Below are 25286 nucleotides of genomic sequence, written 5' to 3'. Positions count from 1 at the left end.
AGATTTTGTGACAGGTGCACGTCATTGTCAGGTCGACGTTGAATTTCCTCCAGCGTTGTCAGGTAACGGAACGTAAACAAACACTGCTGTTGTTTCATGTTTGAACGGTTAATTGGTTGTAAATAAACCTGCGAGTTTGTAGGTATGAGTCTCATCGAGCGGAATATTTCCACCCGGAGACGCAGAGACACGTTTCCAACCATCCGCGCGGTATGACTAATTATTTCTCAGAATAAGTTTTGATCTTTTACATTTACGACTGTTATTTATGGTAAAAAGATTTCGAAATGGTCAGTATGCTCATTTCCACTTAAAGGCAGGGAAGCTCATTCCAGTCGGAGACAGAACTAAGTATTGTCTGCAGGAAATTACACCAAGGGTGGGTCATTCACATACATAGAGTGCATGTGTGTGTGTGTGTGTGTGTATGTATATTTATGCGTGTGTGTATATGTGTATGTAATCCATACACATGTGTATATGCGCGCACACACACACACACACACACACACACACACACACACACACACACACACACACACACACACACACACACACACACACACACACACATACATATATATATATATATATATATATATATATATATATATATATATATATATATATATAATATAGGCTATACACTGAATAAAATTATAAACACAACACTTGTTTTTGCCCCCATTTTTCGTGAGCTGAACTCAAAGATCTAAGACTTTTTCTATGCACACAAAAGGCCTATTTCTCTCAAATATTGTTCACAAATCTGTCTAAATCGGTGTTAGTGAGCACTTCTCCTTTGCTGAGATAATCCATCCACCTCACAGGTGTGGCATATCAAGATGCTGATTAGACAGCATGATTATTGCACAGGTGTGCCTTAGGCTGGCCACAATAAAAGGCCACTCTAAAATGTGCAGTTTTACTGTACTGGGGGGTCCAGGGGGGAACCCCCGAAAATAAAAATAAAAGGTTGTTGATGGTGGCCTGTGGAATGTTGGTCCACTCCTCTTCAATGGCTGTGCGAAGTTGCTGGATATTGGCAGGACCTGGAACACGCTGTCGCATACGCCGATCCAGAGCATCCCAAACACATTCATTCATGCTGACTGCAGGAATGTCCATCAGAGCTGTTGCCCATGAATTTCTCTACCATAAGCCCTCTCCAAAGGCGTTTCAGAGAATTTGGCAGTACATCCAACCGGCCTCACAAACGCAGACCACGTGTAACCACACCAGCCCAGGACCTCCACATCCAGCATCTTCACCTATAAGATCGTCTGAGCCCAGCCATCCGGACAGCTGCTGCAACAATCGGTTTGCATAACCAAAGAATTTCTGCACAAACTGTCAGAAACCGTCTCAGGGAAGCTCATCTGCATGCTCGTCGTCCTCATCGGGGTCTCGACCTGACTGCAGTTCGTCGCCGTAACCGACTTGAGTGGGCAAATGCTCACATTCGATGGCGTTTGGCACTTTGGAGAGGTGTTCTCTTCCCGGTTTTCACTGTACAGGGCAGATGGCAGACAATGTGTATGGCGTCGTGTGGGTGAGCAGTTTGCTGATGTCAACGTTGTGGATCGAGTGGCCCATGGTGGCGGTGGGGTCATGGTATGGGCAGGTGTATGTTATGGACAATGAACACAGGTGCATTTTATTAATGGCATTTTGAATGCACAGAGATACCGTGACGAGATCCTGAGGCCCATTGTTGTGCCGTTCATCCACGGCCATCACCTCATGTTGCAGCATGATAATGCACGGCCCCATGTTGCAAGGATCTGTACACAATTCCTGGAAGCTGAAAACATCCCAGTTCTTGCATGGCCAGCATACTCACCGGACATGTCACCCATTGAGCATGTTTGGGATGCTGTGGATCGGCGTATACGACAGCGTGTTCCAGGTCCTGCCAATATCCAGAAACTTCGCACAGCCATTGAAGAGGAGTGGACCAACATTCCACAGGCCACCATCAACAACCTTTTATTTTTATTTTCGGGGGTTCCCCCCTGGACCCCCCAGTACAGTAAAACTGCACATTTTAGAGTGGCCTTTTATTGTGGCCAGCCTAAGGCACACCTGTGCAATAATCGTGCTGTCTAATCAGCATCTTGATATGCCACACCTCTGAGGTGGATGGATTATCTCAGCAAAGGAGAAGTGCTCACTAACACAGATTTAGACAGATTTGTGAACAATATTTGAGAGAAATAGGCATTTTGTGTACATAGAAAAAGTCTTAGATCTTTGAGTTCAGCTCATGAAAAATGGGGGCAAAAACAAAAGTGTGGCGTTTATAATTTTATTCATTCATGATAGGCTATATAATTTTATATATATTTTTTTTTTATATAGCCTGTAACTCCACCTGTGGTGAGGAAGTTTGTCAGTTCTGCTCGGCCACCCGTTGGCACAGTTCGGGTCTTCCATGGAAAAGCAGATGACCCTGACATCGCCAGCGCTCTAGTCCATGGTGTGAACACTAAATCATCCATTAATGTAAGACATGTCAAATAAAAATTATTCTAGTTACTGTATTTGTATTGCTTGATGTTCAAACTGTCTATTCATGTTTCACCCAAAACGTTTAGAGAAAAGCAAAGTTTTTTTTTTCCTCACAATTAAAAGTGCATCAACAATTTCAGTCTTTGTTGCGTGTATAACAGATTCTTTGTGTTTTGTATTTTTAGGCTGGATCAGTGATTAACCCCGCACCGAAAACACGCTTCCAAGAGAGGCTGCGTCAATTACAAGAGATCGCGTATGCCACCAATCAGAAAGCACCTCTTGGAAGGTCACAAGTTCAAGGCCCTGGTTTACCAAGCTGGCTTGACCCTGAGAAAACGGCTTTTGGTGTCACAACACTCCAGGGTAAGAGTAATACTGTGCGTCCCAATGCACGTACTTATATACTGTTCTATGTAGCATAAATAGTGCAAGTAGTGTGTTCACTGAAAATTACAAATAGAATTAGAACACTTTAAATAACGGGATGATGCACTTAATTAAACAAAGAATGTTGGACACTTTATCCATGCTTTAATTACGTAGCGAAGGGAAATGAAGCGATGAATAACAAAATAACCGTATAAAATTCATACACTGCACAGTTGAGTGTATAGTGTATAAGTGCGTAATTTGGGACACAACTATAGTGAAACTTCAGTAGCATGCTCATGAATTGACTCATATATATATATATATATATATATATATATATATATATATATATATATATATATATATATATATATATATATATATATATATATATATATATATATATATATATTTAAGAAAATGTGTGAATTCTTTTCAATGCAGTTTCTAATGCTGGTGAGGTCATCAATCCCCCTAAGACCGCACAGCAGGTGGAGAAGGAAGCGGATGAGGGACATCGGCTCTACATTCGCTCACACGGCTCATACTTAGTAGGTCAGTTAGACTGCAGCCCATTTAGGGGTCTCAGTCTTTATTTCGGTTTATGGACCTGTCAGGTTAGATGCCATATTGAATTTAATGCACAATATTTTGATGGTCCCCTTTAGTAACTCCATGTCAACTATCAGTCATTAGAGTATTAGCCTAGTCGACTTAACACTTTAGTTTGATGCTCCTCAACAGATATTCTACTGACTAGAAGTAACTATACAACTACATGTCAACTTATTCTACTAACCCGAACCTACAGTCTACTATGCAAGCTTGGGATGGCAATCTTTCGGTCCAATTAAAATCACGGCTTGTAGTCTTGTTAAAACTGCAATGAAAGTTATGGGTGTAAGAGAGTACACCTCACTTCAATCAATTTATGAATCGTTGGTTTTTAAGAATGCACAGACAATAGTGAGTGATTCAAGCCATGTTTTATTTACAAAGTATCAGCTTCTGCCATCAGGGAGACGTTATAGAGTCCCACTTTGATACAAGAGTAACCGTTACAAAAAATCATTTATTCCTGTATCTATTAATATGTTAAATAGCAAGATGTAGTCATTATGTTTTTTTTCTTTTTCTTTTTTTTTCTTCTCCTTCTCTTTCTTTCTTTTTGGTTGTGTGTGTATATGTATGTTGTGTACTACTGCAGCCTTGAGTCCAAGACAAACTTCCTGAAAAAGGACAATAAAGTATACTAACTAACTAACTAACTAACTAGCTAACTACTAATACTCTAATGAGAGCTAGTTGACATGTAGGTGCAAAGTTACTTAAAGTCAACAGAATGTCTGTTAGGGAACCATCAAAATAAAGTGTAACCTAATGCGGATGAAAACGTGGCTGTGATGGATAGACTTACAGTCTTTACAGTGGCACACACTTTATAAAGCTCCTAGATCATGTCATTTTCACAACTCACAACTGTTTTTGTCTGCTGAAAGTTTATTTTCAGAACGACGTTTCAGCAGCTGAACAGTGTATGCTGTTAAAAACAGTCCAAACCATTGAACCTGTACTTCAGCCTTCAAAAATGAAATATGGTGCTACCCTGACTAAGGTCTATAACTTAGCATTTTAGTTGGTTTCAAACTGAAGTCTTGTGCTCATTTTGCCATTGCTTCAGAAAACGATGATAGATTGCATTTTTATTTTATTTTTTTTGCAGGTGAGCGTTTGGACAGAAAGTACAATTGGAGTCGCTATGGGAGAGAAAGTAGGTTTGGTGTCCCGACGCCTCATCACAATGATGGGAGAAACGTCTCCAAATCTCTCCACTGGCCCAGTGACTCGCTAATGTAAACTTATATTGTACTGTACATACACATGCACATTAACAGAGAGAGAGAGAGAGAGATATGTAAGTAAAGAAAATCAGAGATTAATTGCATTTCCATTAGCTAAATCAATATACAGTAGACAACATTTGATGAAGTTGATCATAAAAGTTGATCAAAGTTGTCCTAAGACAAAACGGGTATTGTTCAAAATTCATGTATAACTTTGATGAGAGGTTTTGATCCACTTTAAATGTTGACTACTAGTTGGGGGCCTTAAGCACATAAATGGGTAATTTCGCGCAAATTCATCTAAAAGCGCCAAATTTGGCACAGATGTAGCTCAGGTCATACCGAAATGATTTAGCTAGGGCGCCGGAGCCAGCGACCCTCGGGGCCAAGATGGCGGCCAAATCCAATATGGCCGCCGCCCGAAAAGGGTTCCGGCTTTAACTTTTGAACCACATGAGTTACAAATACAAACTTGATATGTTTTTCAGCTTAATTGATCATGAGAAACACATAGGAATGTTTATATTTATGACCCAGTATATCTGGACCCCTTGATCCTCCAATTCCAATATGGCCGCTGTCCAAAAAAGCAGTTTGGGCTGTAGTATGGGGCCTTACACACCATTGTTCGCGCAAATGCATCTACAAGCACCAAATTTGGCACAGATGTAGCTGAGGGGATACTGAAATGATTTAGCCAGGGCGCCCGAGCCAATGGTCCCTGAGATCAAGATGGCGGCCAAATCCAATATGGCCGCCGCCTAAAAGGGTTTCGGCTATAGCTTTTGAGCCAGATGAGATACAAATACAAACTTGATGTCTATTTTACCTTCTTTGACCATGGGAAACCCATAGGAATACTTACATTTATGATTGGGTATATCAGGACCCCCCAATAACCCTAAATTCAATATGGCTGCTGTCCGAAAAACGGTTTTGGCTACAAATTTTGAACCAAATGCGCTACAAATGAGGATGTGGTGTCTATTTTATGTTTATTGACCACAGGAAGTCCATTGGCATATTTATATTTATGCTTGTGTAAGTCTGGAACCTGTATTCTTTTCAAGACTGTGGTTGAAAATCCTTTTTTTTTACCACAACTTTGAAGGTTATTCTCAATGTTGATTCATTTCCTTATAAAAGTGAAATGGTTTTCAGTTTACCACAGGTGAATACATTTCAAAGTGTAATCATATAAGAAAGAATAAGACACAAGTATTATTGCAAGGCAATATTTATATTATATCAAATTGTTAAAATAATAATATAGTCAATTTTTCCAAAACTCTTAAAGGTTTGCTTAGCATAACAAAAAAACAGCAATAAAATAAAAAACAACAGTGAATTATCATTATCACTCACAATCACTGGATCTCTCATTGTCTTCACCATCATTGTTTGTACAAGCACCCTCACATGCACATATAGAAGTGCAACGAACTACGGCTTTACAGCACTTACAGTGCCCTCTACATGCTGTCTTGCAGCCACAGTGGAGGAGAATGGTGCAGGCTTTACTGGCGTCTCCGAGATTAGTCCAGTAAGGTTCCCAAGTCTTGCTCGTAGAGTCCCGAAACCATCCCCATGCATTGAACTCTGGGATATCTTGCTGGACAGCGGTTGCCTGATTCCAGTAGAAGCTGGCCTGCAGCAGTGCTCTTTTGATGTGCTGAATCAATGCAGCTTGGGTGGGTGGCAGGTTCTCGAAAGACTTGGTACCATTCGAGAAAAGGTGATGTCTAGCTTCATCTACACGGCTGGAACCACAGCTCTTGCTGTACATGATGATGACCATACGCTCCAGTCTTTGGACATGGACGTCATTGTTGATCTGTTCAGGCTCCAAGGTGAGGGTAACCAGAGATTCTGTGAGATCTGGTGTTGCCTCCCAAGCTGTCCATGCACTCTTTTTCCCATGGCACAGAAAGGGTGAGGTTGTGTCACAGCCTGTTAAAGCGTGGAAGAGTGGTAAGGCTAGTGACTTCTGGGGACCAAGATCCTTGCCGTCCTTCGGATGAGAAGTAAAACCGAGGTCCTGACTCTCTGTGGTCATTAAAAATCCCATGGCATTTCTCATAAAGAGTAGGGGTGTAACCCTGGTGTCCTGGCCACATTCCACACATTGGCCCTTACCAATCATGGCCTCCTAATAATCCCCTTACATTGAATTGGCTCTATCACTCTCTCTCCTCTCTCCACCTATAGCTGGTGTGTGGTGAGCGCACTGGCGCCGTTGTTCTGTGGCTGCCGTCGCATCATCCAAGTGGATGCTGCACACTGGTGGTGGTTGAGGAGAGACCCCTGATATGATTGTAAAGCGCTTTGGGTGTACAGTAGTACATATGAAAGCGCTATATAAATGCCTCATTCTATTCTATTCTATTCTTGCTGATTTCATGAGCAGGAATGTCCCTATAGTTTTTTCCACCTGCAAAGCCGATCCAGAGCTCTGTGAGGCCGAGTGTGTTGAAGAAGCGGATGGCAAGGATGACAACATCGCTGTCGACAGTCTGGACAAATGCCTTTTTATGGCCATTGGCCCCAGCATGTGCAAGATGCAGGATTATTCTAGTGCTTCTGGATGATTACAAGGCTGAAGGGCAGACATGTCATACCCTGGTCTGTTGGAGAGTACAGCATCTTTCTTGGTGGAAAGGAGGAGTTTACCTGACATGCCATGCTTGGTTATCTCTTCACTGATATATCCAAATAGTTAAATATATAACAATATATCCAGTATATACTGTATATAATAGATATATCCAGTTACATTTTGGAATTGGAGTTCTCCTATCTCCTTTAGTTCTTGATCCGGTTCCTCTGCGTTGGTGAGTTTGTGTTTTGAGGTTCTCCTCTGGATATGTGTCAAACACAATATCCAGTCACGTGACAGATTCATAGCTCATGTGTGACCTCACAAACCCAGCAATATTGGTGTTAACGTAGTCATGGAATGTTTTTTTAAGTAGTTGGCCGGACCATTTGGACCATGAGCTATGAATCTGTCACATGAGCTCATCATGTACAGCAAGACCTGTGTTTCAAGCCGTGTAGATGAAGCTAGACATCAGTCTCTCGAGAACCTGCCACCCACCCAAGCTGCATTGATTCAGCACATCAAAAGAGCACTGCTGCAGGCCAGCTTCTACTGGAATCAGGCAACCGCTGTCCAGCAAGATATCCCAGAGTTTAATGCATGGGGATGGTTTCGGGACTCTACGAGAAAGACTTGGGAACCTTACTGGACTAATCTCGGAGACGCCAGTAAAGCCTGCACCATTCTCCTCCACTGTGGCTGCAAGACAGCATGTAGAGGGCACTGTAAGTGCTGTAAAGCCGGAGTTCGTTGCACTTCTATATGTGCATGTGAGGGTTCTTGTACAAACAATGATGGTGAAGACAATGAGAGATCCAGTGATTGTGAGTGATAATGATAATTCATGTGAGAGACCATGAGAATTCACTGTTGTTTATGTTATTGCTGTTTTTTTGTTATGCTTAGCAAACCTTTAAGAGTTTTGGAAAAATTTACTATATTATTATTTTAATAATTTAACATAATAGAAATATTGCCTTGCAATAATAATTGTGTTTTATTCTTTCTTATATGATTACACTTTGAAATGTATTCACCTGTGGTACACTGAAAACCATTTCACTTTTATAAGGAAATGAATCAAAATTGAGAATAACCTTCAAAGTTGTGGTAAAAAAAAAAAGATTTTCAACCACAGCCTTGAAAAGAATACAGGTTCCAGACTTAAACAAGCATAAATATAAATATGCCAATGGACTTCCTGTGGTCAATAAACATAAAATAGACACCACATCCTCATTTGTAGCGCATTTGGTTCAAAATTTGTAGCCAAAACCATTTTTCGGACATCGGCCATATTGAATTTAGGGAATTTGGGGGTCCTGATATACCCAATCATAAATGTAAGTATTCCTATGGGTTTCCCATGGTCAAAAAAGGTAAAACAGACATCAAGTTTGTATTTGTATCTCATCTGGCTCAAAAGCTATAGCCAAAACCCTTTCAGGCGGCGGCCATATTGGATTTGGCCGCCATCTTGGTCTCAGGGACCATTGGCTCGGGCGCCCTGGCTAAATCATTTCAGTATCCCCTCAGCTACATCTGTGCCAAATTTGGTGCTTGTAGATGCATTTGCGCGACAATGGTGTGTAAGGCCCCATACTACAGCCCAAACTGCTTTTTTGGACAGCGGCCATATTGGAATTGGAGGATCGAGGGGTCCAGATATACTGGGTCATAAATATAAACATTCCTATGTGTTTCTCATGATCAATTAAGCTGAAAAACATATCAAGTTTGTATTTGTATCTCATGTGGTTCAAAAGTTAAAGCCGGAACCCTTTTCGGGCGGCGGCCATATTGGATTTGGCCGCCATCTTGGCCCCGAGGGTTGCTGGCTCCGGCGCCCTAGCTAAATCATTTCGGTATGACCTGAGCTACATCTGTGCCAAATTTGGCGCTTTTAGATGAATTTGCGCGAAAATGTGCTTAAGGCCCCCAACTATACTGTATTTTGGGATATAATGCCTTCAGAAAGGTAACAGGGTTGACAGTTTTACTATTGTGACAGCTATTATGAATGAATATTCAGTTTATAATGGCAATTCACATTTCATTTGAAATTTTCTAAATAAGCTCTAAATGACAAACTAATTTGACAACATTATCAGAAATGAACAATTAATTAATCTTCATGTCTTAAGGCACAACAGCGCAAAATTAGCTTCGAAACGCTGCGACGACTTCAGAGAGAAGACTCAGCCACAAACAGGCAAAGTTCATGATCCGTAAGTCATGATTAAGAGCATTTTTGTTAAATACTAATGACATTTTCACAGTTTCTTCCACTGTGTAAATCATCTTTTCTGTCTGTGCATTAATTCATAGAATTGCGGAGACATTAAACGTTCCCAGTGATCACACATTCGGAGTCTTGATGAAACCTGACAGCTTTGGTAATTTGAATCGTCTGTCACATTTCTGTCAGAAATAAATTAGCAGTCAGTATTGTAGAGAATTTATGATTTATTCTTTCTTGGTGTGTGAAATACATCATTGTGGAATTTCAGCTTGGACATTCCTGTAATCGGTACGAAACAGAGAGCGCTTTATGAATCTCTCAAAAACATTCATAGTGTATATGTAAAGAAAATGAAGCCTATATTTAGGACATTCGAGAGGCTTACACATGATCCGGGTACAGTCAAACCAAAATGTATTCAGACACCTTCAACATTTCTCACATTATCACAGTTTATTCGCTTTAGTTTAGAAAATGGTAATAAAATATGAGCAGAACTCAGTTGATATTTGACTGGTTTTGTCCATCCTTCTGTTAGACTGTCTCACACATGAATTATGTTGAATATCTGTCAGCTGTTAAATTTAACTACACAATTAGATAATACCAGTTTAGCTCAACCAATCACCAAGCAATGCTTCATTTTGTTCAGTCTGTGTGTAAAAAGAGCATTAGCAATTAAAGAAAAAACACTTCAGCAAAACATGATCAGGTCAAAGTGTTTGAATCATTTTTGGTCCCAAATTTTACTGTATGAAGAATTTTTGGGTACAATATGTCACAGTTTACTTTTTTTGCTATCCTCACTTACATAAATGAACTATAGTGTCCTGCACACACTAGTAAAACAATATAAAAATTAATATATGGTGTCTGAATAATTTTTGGTTTGACTATACCAGTTTTGAGAGATTCATCCATCTAGTACTTGCTCTTGTTTTTCCTCAGGTGTAGGTGACCTTCTGCATCAAACTCCTCCTGGAAAGTACCTGAAAGGTAAAGACAGACAGCGAACGCTGGTCAGCGCTGTTCGCCAGCATCTCAAGAAGTCCAACTACCAAAACTTCAGCTCATTACTTCAAGCATTCAGATACTACGACAAGGTCAGAAGCTGTTGTAATGACATAGTTATTAACCATTCATTTCTTAAGAAAAGCACTTATGGTAACACTTCACTTGAAGCCTCTGTGTATAATGCATTATAAAGGTATTCATTATGTATGTCACCAGTTTTCTTTGTCTCGTGCTGCAGAAGGGTCAAGGGAAAATCGATAAGGAGGATCTGAAGGATGTTTGCCAGCAGTTTAACATGATCATTAGTGACCCGGTGCTCGATGAGCTCATGGATTACTGTGATGCTGATAAAGACGGACTGATCGATTTCATGGAGTTCTCCAATTTTCTTAACTGGAAAGACAAAATGCCGATCAACAGGGTGGAGCAGAAGATCCTCACAGGAGGTGAATATAAGTGCTCTTGCTCATGATTGTGTTAAGGCGTAATGCGTTATTACTAAGTAATTAATTTGTGTAATTTAATTACGAGGTAAAGGATAGTCATGTGATTGCGCTAAATACTGTATTGACTAGAAAACAATTCAGTATTAAACAATAGTGAATTTAACATTAAAATTTACAATCTAATGTTAAAGTACTGTGGTCAATATTTTTTTTCCCTTAAAATGACATATTTAAATGTTTTTTTTTCCTTGAACAAAAATGATTCATGCCTTAAAATAGCTTGAATGTAACTCGACACCCTTGCCTCATTTAGTATGCGCGGTTCTATGAATATGCAAATGAGCCCCGCCTCCACTCACTCACTCAGCTCAGAGATGCACTGGTTGACGATCACACGTTGATCTGATTGGTTACAAGGTAGTTACGTCAGAAACACCAGCGATTTCAAAGCGTGTTTTTGAGACTGTCTTTGGTTCACTGCAGTTTTAAGGAGGAAATACTCAGCAATGCTGTCGACTTATGAATTTACACACGGTTTGTCTTAAAGCGTATTAAAAACACCACATAGACACATAAACAACATGAAAAGCTGGATTTTCACCACAGGGGGACTTTAAAATGTATGCTTTTAATGTAACCTTAATACTTTGGTCAACTCAAGAATAATTTATTTAGTTTTATATTATTTAATTGAAAGAATTAAAAGAGCAGTTTCATGTCTATCCTTGTATTGTTTAACTGGTAGAGGTTGATATGGAATTTAGAAATTAATAAGTAATGCAATAATTTTTAAAGAATAATTACAGTCATCTAATTACACTATTGAAGATGTAATTAGTAGCTAGTATTACTCTTTTTAGAGTAATTTGCCCTCCACTTCAAGTACACGATCTTGCACCTTTTTGTGTTTTTATGATTTGTTTGTTTTATATAATGTTGTGATGTAATTCATCTCTGAGGTAATTGGTTTAAATATTTAAAGGAGACAACGAAACTGTTGAAACTGAGGGCTGGTTCACAGACAACAAAGGTCAGTGGAACGAAGAAAAAAAAAAGCGAAAAGATCTAGAGATGCATAATTAAAAAACAAAAAAAGGAACTTCTTTCAACTTGAGTGCCGCGTTTTTATAATCCCATGTCATTCGCGAGACTCTGAAAAAGATGCGAACGCGAGACTTCCGTCTAGTGTGTGTTTACATTGAAAAACAATGGAAACGTAGGAATGGAAAAACTTGTTCCGTGTAAATGTCCCCTAAAACTGACGAAAAAGCATGTGTCAGATATTAATTTATGGCTTTCAGAGCGCATGACCTGGTCAGCCCCGGCCGACATGCAGCGAGCCGACCTCCAGAAAGCCAGCGCCATCAAGCCTCTGATCAGACCTGAGGATCTGGAAGCTGTTGAGCTGGGAAACACCAGGAAGACTCCGAAAACCCTGTCCAGACCCAGAAGTGTGCAGGACAGCTTCATCACCTCGTCCTCTCTCATCAATGCTGTCGTAGGAGGTTCTTCTCCTGCCAGTAAGTCCCACACTAAACCTTTGAATGTCTTTAAAATGCACGAGTATTCAAACTACACAAAGCCTATATAACCAGGGCATCCAGGGCATAATCAAGATTATCTTGGTTAATCCCATAAAGCCTTAATTTCTAAGGCCTTAAATGATCAAACCTTTGCTGATGAAACCTGTTGCACACAATCTACTACATTTTAGCAAGTAAAAATGACTTTTAGTATAGTTGTAAAAACATCCATCTTTGTGTCAGTTTGCTGTGAAATCTAAGAATAACTTTTATATTGTTAGTGATATTTAAAGATGAACACACTGGATTGAAGCAACTGAGGTTTACTTGATTATACATACTTTTTTCAAATCATATTCATCAAAAAATTATCCATCAGGCTTATGATGAGCGTTTATTTGTTTATCTCTCAATCATCATTGTATTGCGTTGTATACATGTTTCCAAAAGACTTTGGCCATAAAACTAAGCATTTAAATATAATCTTACTAAGAAATATTATTGGCAGTGACAACTGATATTTATATGCATTTAATGTCAGTAGTCTGCTATTCTGTTAAAAAGATCTCAATGATTCATCTGATTTTTGGCCATATAAATATCAGCATCTGCACCAAATTACATCTTTTTGCTCAGTTTGGGCTTTTTTTCCTTCTCGAGTATGAGCTCCATTTTCTCATTATATCATAACCATAAAAGCCTGATGTATCAAATATAATGCACAACATTTTTATTTTATTTATTTTTTTATATTTTGTCTAAAGGTTCAATTACCTTTCGAGTTAAATAAAAATTAGGTGTTTCTGGCTATTATTTGATATGTCGGGCTTTACAGGGTTAAAATAGCACAACTTGTACTAGTTTCCTTCTGATTGCTTCCCATGAATAGATTATCATATATACGGAGTACCATCAGTACGGACCGATCTACCCGCTCCTCGTATCAAACGCTTCGGTGACCGGACGAACTACGGAGACGAATCGACAGCACGAGATCTGCTGCACCCCCCACTGCATTCCCTCTATGGAGTCCATGAAGAAGAGTTTTTAAGCCCTCGCACTAAAGACGAGGTGAGTTTAGACCATTGTCATTTTACATTATGATTTAAAAGGGGTTTACAATGCCAAACAATGATTACAAACAGGTTAATATCAACACGTTCATCAAAGGTATATTGCATATCATTATAGATTGCACAGATTTTCCAAAAAGTGGGTCTCAACGTTTCTGAGGAGACATTTGAGGAAGCCTGGAAGTTGGCATCCATGAGAGATCCTGTCGGTGACGTTTGTGTGGAGAGCTTTCGAAATGTTCTCAGTGAACTGCAGGCTATTTAAAGGTCCCATATTGTACACCTTTCTGAAGATTTAGTTTAGGATTAATGTCCTTAAGAATGTATATTTGCGGTATAAGTACCAGAAAACATCTCAATGTATTTTTACAGCTCCTTTCTCAGAAGCTCTGCCAAGAACAGGTCGATTTTGGCCTGTCTACTTAATATTCATGAGCCTCTCTTCTGATTGGCCTGTTGTTTTCTGAGTGACCCCCCCATTGGTGGGGGTGGTGACTGAAGGAGGTGACTGAGTAGTTCTGTCATCACATTTATACGGAAGTCACAACGGCTCGTGAAAAGGCACAGCTACTTTATGCAGGCTGTGTGCTTTTGTCTGTGGATCGACAGTTTTGAAACTTATATGGTAGTTTCATCGTCCCTAGACCTCTGCTATCATGAAAAAAGGTAATTTCAGTTTTGACAATGGGACCTTTAAAGTATTTCAAGTGTCCTTAAGCAGGGGTTTGTTTATTGATTTTTAATGCACTGTTCAATAAAGACTTGCATTCAAATAAATGACCCTTAAAGAGCACCGATTAAGCTTTTTTACATGTTCAACTCTCTTTAGTGTGTAATGTTTCTGTTTGAGCATATCTCTTCTCTATATCAGCGTGAACTCAAAACGCCTCCATTGTAGTCTTGAGTTTCTCCCGGGAACGAACACGTAACAATATTCCTCATTTAAATAATTAATGCGCAGAATAAAGGGGCGGGGCCTGGTTGAGTTAGTTAGTAGTGTGTTAAACTGGCGGTTATGGTAAGGGGCGGGACATTTCCCAAACACACTCGAAGCGCTCGACCAATCACAACACACTGATCCAGCTGACCAATCAGAGCACAGTGTACTTTTCAGAAGGCGGGGCTTCATAGAGACAGGAACTAAACAGAGCGTTACTGACAGACTAGTGCTGCGTTCCAGTCCAAAATTGTCATGCCCTTCACTCGCTAACTTCCCTCCGTCTCGTTCACTCGGATGTACATCATTGCTTACGAGTGCCCACTACTGGCGGAAACTGCAATGGGCTGAATTGGAACGTCCTAAGTAAGCCCTTGATCACTTGGAATCAGCTGTGGAGTTGACTTATTTATTTTTCCCTTTTAAGAATTTGTTTAATGCAGCATCCAAATGTTTATACCGGTAGGTGTGTTTGGGTTGTTTTAAATAAAAAATAAAAATAGAATTAATATATCATAGAGCTTTTTGTTGTGGTGGTGATTAGATGAGATCTGTGGGGACGTCACAATCGTACTGCATTGTGGGACATATAGGTGCCTGAAGTGTACATACAGTGCCCTCCACCATTATTGAACCCCCTGGTAAATATGATCAAAATTGGCTGTAAAAAATAAATCGGCATCAATTATCCTTGTGATCTTTCATTCAAAAAATGTGCAAAATTCTAACCTTTCATTGAAGTAAAAGAATTGAAAGTGGGGGGAAATCACATTATGAAATAAATGTTTTTCTCCAAAACATGTTGGCCACAATTATTGAAACCCCTAGAATTTTTTACGAGTAAAATATCTCTGAAGTATATTCCCATTAATATTTACCTTTTTTAGTACACCAGGGTGACTAGGAACATGAAACTGTCCAGCTATGACTTCCTGTTTCACAGGAGTTTAAATATGAGGAAACACAAAGGCCAAATTCCCTTAATCATCCATCACAATGAGTAAAACCACAGAATACAGTTCTGATGCGTAGCAAAAGATTGTTGAGCATCACAAACTAGAAAGTGGCTGTAAGACAATAGCTAAAGAATTGAAAATCCCCATTTTGACCATCAGGGCAATAATTAAGAAGTTATAACCAACTAAAGATGTTACGAATCTGCCAGGAAGAGGACGTGTGTCTATACTGTCTTAATGCACGGCGAGTATGAAAGTTTGAGTGGCCAAAGACTCTCCAAGGATCACAGATGGAGAATTGCAGAGATTAGTTGAGTCTTAGGGTCAGAAAGCCGAAAAAAAAAAAAAAAAAAATCAAACAACCCCTACATCCCCACATGTTGTTTGGGAGGGTTTAAAAAAAAACCTCCTCGCTCATCCAAAAATAAATTCCAGCAAATTTAATTGTCAGACACGACTGGATCTTCAAACAACACAGGGTTCTGTGGTCAGATGAGACTAAAACAGAGCTTTTTGGCAGCAAACACACTAGATGGGTTTGGTGCACACAAGGATAAAAAGTACCCTATGTGTACAATTTAATATACCATTGGATCTTATATGTTGTGGGCATATTTTTCTGCTGGAGGTCCTGGACTTCTTGTTCAGATACATGGTATTATGGATTCTATCAAATATCAATAGATAAAAAATCAAAACCTGACGCCTTCTGCTAGAAATCTTATAATATGCCGTGGTTGGATCTTCCATCAGGACAACGATCCAAAACTAACATCAAAATCAAAACAAAAATTTGTTGTGGAGCACAAAATTAAGCTTCTGCCATGAGCGTCCCAGTCCCCTAAACTGATGAGTGGGCTGAACTGAAGAGGAGAAGCACCAACATGGATCTGGGAATCTGAAGGATATGGAGAGATTCTGTGTGGAGGAATGGTCTCTGATCTCTGATCAGGTGTTCTCCAAACTCATCAGGCATTATAGGAGAAGACTCAGAGCTGTTATCTTGGCAAAAGGAGATTGCAAAAAGTATTTAATAAAAGGGTTTCAATAATTGTGGCCAACGTGTTTTGGAGAAAAACATTTATTTCATAATGTGATTTTCCCCCCACTTTCAATTCTTTTACTTCAATGAAAGGTTAGAATTTTGCACATTTTTTTTTGCACATCACAAGGATAATCGATGCAGATTTATTTTTTACAGCGAATTTTGATCATATTTACCAGGGGGTTCAATAATTGTGGAGGGCACTGTATGAAGTAGACTCGCTCCCTCGATTTTGACCGGGTCTGTCCATATAAACTGCCCTCGTCCACTTCACGAAGTGGAACGCACTTCTAAATGGCGGCAGGGATTCCCCCGAGGGGAAGTGCTTAGGGAAGTTTGCGAGTGCGTGTCTAAAAATGGACTGGAACGCAGCCCGGGAAGAGAGGAGCCGCAACAATGGAGAATATGAGGAAAATAATCAACATTCAAGCTGGAAAACCTGTTCTAGTAGAGACCAAAAGCAAGACTAATATGGCCTCTTCAACTTGGTTTAATTTCACACTGCAAATAAATAGTGTTAAACAAACGAGCAAGGCTTTGTGACACTGTAATCCAAAATTTGCTTTTGTTCAGACCATTTAGGAGAAAGTAGCGTTGAAAAAAATCACAAGTAAAAGCAGGTGATACTCGTGTGCTTTTAAAGCTTCAGGTGCCTTCAAGAGAGCATTCCAGTATTGTGATGAATGCAGAGACTGCAACAGGAAAAGTTTGAACAATAATCAGTGTGGACACACTAAACTAGTAATAATTACTACTCCAGTGTTTAATTTGAAGTGGGTTCAGACCCTCATGACTTCCGCAACTGCAGTATTTTATTAGTTCAGATCCATTATTGGGTCAGCGGTAATTTCAGCCATGTTATTTGTTTAATTTAGTCTCTTGTCAAATGAAGCAAAGTGCTGCAACGGGCCTGACTGCAATAAGAAGTGCTCTCGATGTGGCGTAATAATAGCTCAGCTTACTAATGAATTTTTGCCTCCCAGGATAACATTGAGTTTACTTCGAGGACATACGCTGCATCTAGATTGCTGTCAATTACCATTTTCTCCTAAAGGACTTTATCACACACAGCTGATAATGGGGAGTCTGGATAATGTGTTGTTATCTGTTATGAATAATGATGGTTATTTTCCACCTACGTATCAGTATTCATCTCTTGGACAAGTCAATCTAAATCTCAATGTTAAAGTCAACTGGAACCTCTTTACTAATTAATACACGTCCTGCTCCTTTTCACGATCCAATGCATTCGGTAAAATCAGGCCCTGACATGTTGACTATCACATGGAAATGCATCAGATTTGCGCTTTGAGCTGCGTTTCATGTCGCCTTTAATTGCACAAGCAAATATACAGTAGAGAGATGAATTCATAAGCCTCATTTTGCAACATCAATATAACACATGCATCAGAATTCTGAGTTAATGTTCAGTACAACAAACTGATTAATAATAGCAGCGGAGTCCCTAATCCATGATAAAAGCCTAGAGGAGTGCAAAATAGCTTTGTAAAGCACATTAATGCTTTTATTTTCTTTTGTTCAGTTCACATGTAGTTGAAGCCAGCGTGATTAATTGCCTAATATGGTATTAACATATTTATTTCAATTGAAACAGGAGGTATGATATCCACTGTTAATCATATTATGACTTGTTTGCACACATGTGACAAAAACACCCACGCAAGTTGAACAGAACAATCCATTTCTGCCATAAAAAATTATAATAATCCCACAGCCATATTTCTAAATGATTTAATGAATTTCAGTCAATGATAATTCGATGACTCCCTGTAAAGCCATGAATGCATAAACAATGACATGCCATAAAAGAGAAATAGGATGACATCCACGCATGGGTGAGAACATCTTTCTGTCAGTTTAACAAAGGATTTATTTTAATATCTAAATTAGGTGATAATTAGTCTCAACAACCATCTGTGGTTGTGTGTGATCTGAACCTATCAAATATCATAATTAATTGGGGCTGTTTATCTAGTTGGAAATCTTCATTTGTGGCATGCTTGATCTGAAAGTGACTTTTCATACTGGTTTATAATCTCTGCTTATAATGGAAGTGCATTAGATCAAGATTTGACACAGAAATATTTTGGAAACTCACTGTAACAAACTTTGTCCCGAATAATATCGCTCACAATATCGGCTGAAAATCATTCAAAACTGATGCTTGTTTTATTTTAAATTGTATAATTTAATTGTAAATAACATTTATGTAGGTGAATCTCATGGAAACTTGCATGTTATCAAATTCAAAGTTTTGCATTAAGTAAACTAAGCCTGTTTTGAATTGTGACATTTGACAATAAAGCACATCTCCTCTCATTCCCATTGTATGAGTTTAATTTACACTGATTTTTAATTCATTGCATCCAGACAGATCATTCTCATTGCATTCCAGTAATAACTAGATGTCGTCCATGTTACAGTCAATTTGGTTGTGAAACTTATCTTATCTATGCATTATCTATGCAATATAATTTCAATGCCGTTCTAATTTCAGTGACTAATATTGTTTCAAACCAAACAAATCTCATAAAAAATATAATAAAATAAAAAGCCATGGCAGAATGAACGTTAATAATGGGTTCTTTTATTGAATAAACTGATGCTACATGTTCTCCTCTCGGACAGTGATGGATGTTGAGTGATTCTTTGACCTTATTTACACCCGGTGTTAAGAAGATCAGTCTTAGATGATTCGATCGGAAGTGCTCAGTGCTACAGTACATGAAGGACAGGTGTGAATGGGGCCTAAAACATGTTGAGTCACATTTGAACCGTGATTTCGTGAACCACCGACTCACCTGTCAATCAACCAGTGCACTCTGGGTTTTTAAAATCCAATGTTCATCAGAGATCATCTGAGACACGTTACTAACAGGTGTAAGCATTGATGCGTCTCACCTGAACACTGAGATGGATGTTAACATAAGGTGTAAATAAGGTTTCTGGTGAAGTCAATGATGTTGTCCAGCAAGTCTCACTGTTTTACTCCAGTTGCTTCCAGTGCCATATCCGCGTCACCGTCCAATCTGGATCAGCTCCAGCATTCAACTCGAGATGAAACCTTCAACAAACACATCATTATAAGCTGTTCACATTTCTTTAGAGACTAGAAAACTGCTTGAATGTACACCTTTTATTTGCTTTTGAAATGCAGGATAGGGATTTTAAAAATCGTTCAATTTAAGACCCAGAATCTTTGATGAACCCTTCTGACTGAATGATTATCTAGCATATGAAATATGTTAAAGCAGAGCATAACTACAAAAATATATGCTCTGCATTACTATTATAACAAGCGACTAACAACCGGATATTTTGTTGATCTACATTTAATAAATGCCATGTTGTTGCACCTGATAAGATCATGTGGTGAAAAAAGGCAAGTATAGATTTATAATATTGACATAATTTTGATAATTCATCCCTTGCATTCAATGGAAAATTTGAGAAACTTGATACTGTACATCATGCAAAAAAAAAAAAAAAACACCTCACACAATGGAAAAAAAACGTGTCACATCCGACCCACACTAGGGCGATCTGAAGTGTGACACTTTCACAAAGTTAACTTAGAAACAGCACTCGCTGAGCGACAGCCGAGTAAAACGTGCTAATGTGACAGATGGAAAGATGTTTTGAAACACGAGAGAAAAAGAGGAGTGTGCAAACAGCTGAGAGCGAACCTATTAGCATCTATATATCCATCAAAGCACTGCGGAAAACAAATGTCTGTCATAAGGGAGAAATCCATTAAGTACATTTAAGATCATTTGAAGCTGTGCTGGCATTCATCAGTCAGACTTATGGTTGTGTGCAGTTTACGTCAACGATCACACAAATCTGTGTCTGTGGGGAGAATCTGTCACGCGAGGTGCAAGTTTACAAGAGCGCTTGACTTCTAATTATGTTTTGAGTGTGACTCTTTCAAAGAGTAGTATATGAAATTAACCCGACAGTGCCAAACATACAGTCGCTCCATCTATGCGTGTTTGGACTGAAAACTAATGCTGTGAAAAAAATATATAGTAAAATGTATTTTGAAGTACATTTATTTTGTGCTAAGTATACTACAAACACATTTACATATTTATGTGCTTAATTAAAATACCCTGCAATTGTACTTTTAGTATACTAAACTGGTATACTTAAACGGGTGGTATAATGCTCTTTTCACAAGATGTAAAATAAGTCTCTGATGTCCCCAGAGTGTGTATGTGAAGTTTTAGCTCAAAATACCCCACAGATATTTATATATAGCATGTTAAAGTTGTCACTTTTTGAGGGTGAGCAAAAACGCACTGTTTTTGTGTGTGTGTCCCTTTAAATGCAAATGAGCTGCTGCTCCCTGCACAGTGGGTGGAGCTTCAAGAGCTGGTGTTCTTTTACCTCACACACACATGCACTGAACATTTAAAAAACTTTTTGCCTTTTATGTTCAAACCGGAGTCAGACAATGATGGAGAGACTCGAGAAGAAGTGACAACATGTAGAAGCAACAGGACATTTCTGAATGGTGATGATATTAAAACACATTTAAGGCATAATATTAAGAAATGTGGAGTGTGCAATAAAGAAACACTCCAAATAAAGTTTAATTATAATTTTATATCATGTCTGTATCTGTATCATTATGTTAATGGATTTGAAGTATACTTAGTATGAAATAAATGTATTTTAAATAGATTTTGGTATAGTTTTATTTATTTTTTAACTAGGGTAAACATAAAGTAACATAGGAAAATCTGAAATCTTATAAAACAAGGCCAGGTCACATTTCACGCCAAAATCAGAAAGAAAGAAAGAAAGATTTTTTTATTTAATTTTTTTGCACAAGGAAAATAAAGCCTATTTATTAGACCAACATGGTAAAATATATTATAAAATAAAACATAAATAGTAAATATATATTATTTAAAAAATATATATATATTTTTTTTAGTAATAAAACAATATTATATAATTAAATATTTGATAAAAACATGTTTATAAAATATAATTGAATATTTTCCTCAACATTCGGCTCTTAGAAGCGTTCTGGGCCGGCACACTTACTCGTACACGGCTGTGATGATCTTCTTTTGAGGGCCGTCTTCTCCAGTTAAATCCATCTTGAAGATTCGGGTGCTCTCGGGGTCGTCGGGCACGTCTGCGCTGGACAGGTACCAAAGCCTCATCGTGATGTAAACAAACTTACTGCCTATAGGAGAAGCAGAGATGTTCAACTCCACGGTCTGAGGACCGGCACATTCGCAGAGACCACCATGCACAGATATTTGATATTCTTGATGATGCACTTTGTTGTTAGGATGACAAAAAGTTGTAAAAGTTACATTATAGGCTGTTCTGTCTCAATGTCAATCACTGAGATGGCCAATCAGATCAAAGGAGGCGGGGCTTGCTGTTCACAGAAGACGAGTCAAGTCCAGTCACCTTTATTTATACAGCGCTTTTTACAATGCAGAGTGTTTCAAAGCAGCTTTACAGTGATAACAGGGAAATAATGCAACAGAGTTTGTTTCTAGTGCGAATTCCCATGTGATGCTTTAGTTTCAATAGTGAAAAAGTAGCTTAACATTTAATATATATCCAGTGATGCAAACCACTCCACTTTTTTATGAAATGTCACCATTTTAACTGAAAATATGCTATTATTTACATGATTCATGTAATTCATCACAACTGAATGTGATGGAAAGCGTTTTGCCTTTATTGCATATTAGATATACGAATAACAGTGAATTTTTGCATATTTTAAAATAAAATATTATAAGTTAATTACTTCATAACTATAATGGACTTTGAACTTTTACCATTCTTATTTATTTTCCCTCAATGTTCAAGACATGGTTACAGCCTTGCTTTGCATTTTCATGTCCATATACATGTTAATATATTGGGAAACACAGTATCATAATTAAATGAGCAAGGGTGAATCTAACACAATCAGTTTTATATTTTCTTTTTTTTCTAATCAAATATGTCAAACAAAAGGTGTTATTGTGAATATTGTTTTAATCTGTGATCTTTGTTACCCAATATCATTTTCCCTCGTGTTCATTTTTTGTAATCTCTGTTTAACAAAAGCCAGTTCTTAATGACATCATCATCCTCCAGGAAGTGACATCACTTTGGAGGGAAAGCAACAGCACAAACTTCAGTAAGTAATAGCAATGGATTTTATATTTATATATCAGTTGGTTTGTGTCACTCCATCCTGTCTGACAGAATTACAAAAATCAATATCACATCAAATCCTTCAAGCATCAAAATAATAATTTAAGTAATTTTATATTCTCGAATGGTTCGGTTTAAATCTATAATTCCGTCATGTTCATTTTCATTTTCTTTAACCAGTGCATATTTCTGAAAGTCTGCTAGACTCGTTTACGGAAAGTTACAACACACACATATTCATCATTTTTAACGAGACGAGCGAAGAGAGTAAGACTCGCCTGTTTGGTCGAAGAATACGGACACATCCTCAGGCAGCAGAAATATCATGTCATCCAGGGAAATAGCAAGATGTCTTTTCTGGGCCTCTGACAGACTTGTACATTTCTTTCTGACACTTTCAATAGCCTGTAAACAAGACAAAACATGGTTTTATAGGCCTTACATGACTTTAAGAAGTCATTTATTTAGAGCGATGCACGAACCTGTCTGGACATCACACTCCTCAGCTCCTCAAACCTGCCGGTGGACAGCAGAGAAGACACATGGACCACCGCCTGCGGACACAGATCATCACTATACACTGACTTATTCATGAACACATGTATCGGCCATCGACTTCATTTTAGTGTCATTGTTACATATGTAGTAACTATAACAGTAAATTATGCATAATTGCATGCAACTAAACCAAACCCTAACCCTAACTCTTCTATATATTTAATTTAATATTCAACAATATTATTGATCTCCTGCATTGATACCCTTATATGAGAACTTTTTTACAATAAAAATGAACCATCACTGAACTTACTTGAGCTGGACAGTGACGCTATTTTCTTCTAGAGACAAACTTTGTTGCATTATTTTCCTGTTTTCTCTGTAAAGCTGCTTTGAAACACTCTGTACTGTAAAAAATACTTTATAAATAAAGGTGACTTGACATGTAGTTAATTAATATTACACAGTACTTACATGTAAAATTGCACTGTAACAGACACCTTAAAATAAAGTGTAAAATTAATGTAAATTAAATTAATTTCTATTTTTTGTTGTTGTTGTTGTTGTTGTTGTTCTGAGATCTCATTTGCTGTCATTAAATTGCATTATTTATGTTTTTTTTTTTTTTGGCCAAATGCTCTCTAATACCATTATCTGTGTGTTTGTTTTAGTATCATGGAGATACTATTACGCTTTTCATTAATATTTTAAACTAGTTTTTAGTAATTGGTTTAATTTCAGTGTCATATTTATTGTTTTTAAAAGTTAAACTAAATTAATATGAGAAATCTTGCTAAGCAACTTGCCGAAATAAAATAGTTTTTATTTTTATATTTTAGTTAAAGTTTTAGTTTTTTTTGTAACTTGTATTTTAGTTTGAGTTATTTTAGTACATTAAGTTAAACACTTTTAGCGTTTTTAGTGTTAGTTAACTATAATAACCTTGCATTAGACTTTTTGGCCTGGTTTCACAGACAGGGTTTAGATTAAGCCAGGATTAGGCCTTTGTTCAATTAGGACAATTAAGTAGCTTCTATAAACTTGCCTTAGAAAAAAACATTACTGGTGTGCATCTTGAGACAAAACAATATCACTCACATATTTTAAGATATATCAGTGCAAGTTGCTTTCAGTTAAAACAGCTCAAACATGTATTAGTCTGAGACTATCTTAAACCTTGTCTGTGAATCCAGGGGTAAGAGTTTAAGGATTTTCCCCTCATGAGACACTTTTGACCAAACCTGTTTCACTCCGCTGTCAAACTCCACACTGAACTTCAAGCCAAAATACAGTTCAATTAAAAACAAGATGCACTTATTCCTGATCCACGTGATGGGATCCGGGCTCCCCACCACTGTGATGCCAGGATGCTCACTGCCCTCAGAGTCCCTGTCTGCATCTTTACTATAGTGTCTGTATTGCGCAGACGGTCTGCGCAGGTGATGCCATGCGCGCTCTGGAGAAACTGCGCAGCTGGCATAGGGGCGCGCGCGCTGATGCCACCAGGGTTTGCAATGGGTCTCGTGTTGTTTAGTAGGCAGAGGATTCCTCTTCCAGGAGCAGGCCAGGGGACGTGCAGCCAGACCCGTGAATCGTAGCATCACCGACGCGCATTTCTTTAGAAATTGCGCAATGCAGATCTGGTCATTGTAAAGCTCGTGAATGACAGACTCACCGTCCTCCTCCTCAGTGTCTCTTCCGGCACACTTATGAAACTAACCCACGGTTGTACCCATAATGCTTTTGGTTTCTCAGCACTTGTGTCATTTCTCCAGTAGATGGAGGCACAGACCTGTGTTTCCCATGTGTCACATGGCGCACAGACACACACGCTGGATGGCATGATGATGATGATGGTGATGATGATGATGGATGACATTCTTAAACTCCTTACAATGTAAGTGGCATTTTTTATGATAAGTTGTAAATATAAATATACATTGCAAAGTTTCTTTATTGGGATGCGTTTAAAATTGTTGGTCAAAATGTGTCATACTTTTATTCACCTAAATCGTCTCAATCTAA

General features: G+C 38.3%; 2 protein-coding genes across 7 annotated transcripts; one reads left to right on the top strand and one right to left on the bottom strand.

Annotated features, from left to right (window-relative positions):
• Positions 1-144: 144 nt before the first annotated feature.
• Positions 145-13892, top strand: efhb (EF-hand domain family, member B; the record flags this gene model as incomplete). Its single annotated transcript, XM_081388665.1, has 13 exons — positions 145-210; positions 317-379; positions 2362-2505; positions 2697-2877; positions 3331-3441; positions 4610-4739; positions 9474-9557; positions 9658-9725; positions 10520-10674; positions 10824-11031; positions 12333-12551; positions 13444-13625; positions 13746-13892. The coding sequence occupies 13 exons, from the start codon at positions 145-147 to the stop codon at positions 13890-13892; spliced, it is 1758 nt and encodes a 585-aa protein (XP_081244791.1).
• LOC308704416 (m-AAA protease-interacting protein 1, mitochondrial) lies at positions 9780-24960 on the bottom strand. 6 transcript variants are annotated; one of them, XR_014031807.1, is made up of 7 exons: positions 24503-24960; positions 23246-23317; positions 23042-23168; positions 21642-21786; positions 19568-19650; positions 10504-10560; positions 9780-9850 (listed from the first exon to the last, which is right to left on the bottom strand). XR_014031807.1 is itself a non-coding variant. In XM_081388670.1 (6 exons), the coding sequence occupies exons 1-5, from the start codon at positions 24860-24862 to the stop codon at positions 19572-19574; spliced, it is 783 nt and encodes a 260-aa protein (XP_081244796.1). In that variant the 5' UTR covers positions 24863-24960; the 3' UTR covers positions 9780-10560; positions 19568-19571. The 6 variants fall into 6 exon arrangements, 3 of the variants coding, with proteins under 3 accessions (XP_081244796.1, XP_081244794.1, XP_081244795.1); XR_014031809.1 differs by lacking the exons at positions 9780-9850; positions 10504-10560 and adding exons at positions 19153-19301; positions 19388-19494; XM_081388670.1 differs by having other exon boundaries at positions 9780-10560.
• Between the last annotated feature and the right edge of the window lie 326 nt (positions 24961-25286).

Source organism: Scardinius erythrophthalmus (assembly GCF_964197995.2).
Source record: "Scardinius erythrophthalmus genome assembly, chromosome: 16".
In the NCBI taxonomy this organism is placed as follows: Eukaryota; Metazoa; Chordata; class Actinopteri; order Cypriniformes; family Leuciscidae; genus Scardinius; species Scardinius erythrophthalmus.
The sequence above is the reverse complement of the archived record's forward strand: the minus strand, read 5'-3'. Positions and strand labels throughout refer to the sequence as shown.

Bases quoted from the DNA above. Each gene is read 5' to 3' on its own strand.
- LOC308704416 (XM_081388670.1), bottom strand. From the start codon at position 24,862: ATGCTACGATTCACGGGTCTGGCTGCACGTCCCCTGGCCTGCTCCTGG. The intron at 23,169-23,245 runs GTTCGTGCATCG...TCTTGTTTACAG, and splicing joins GGAGTGTGATGTCCAGACAG to GCTATTGAAAGTGTCAGAAA. The intron at 19,651-21,641 runs GTAAGTGTGCCG...TGTTTGTTGAAG, and splicing joins ATCATCACAGCCGTGTACGA to GTTTCATCTCGAGTTGAATG.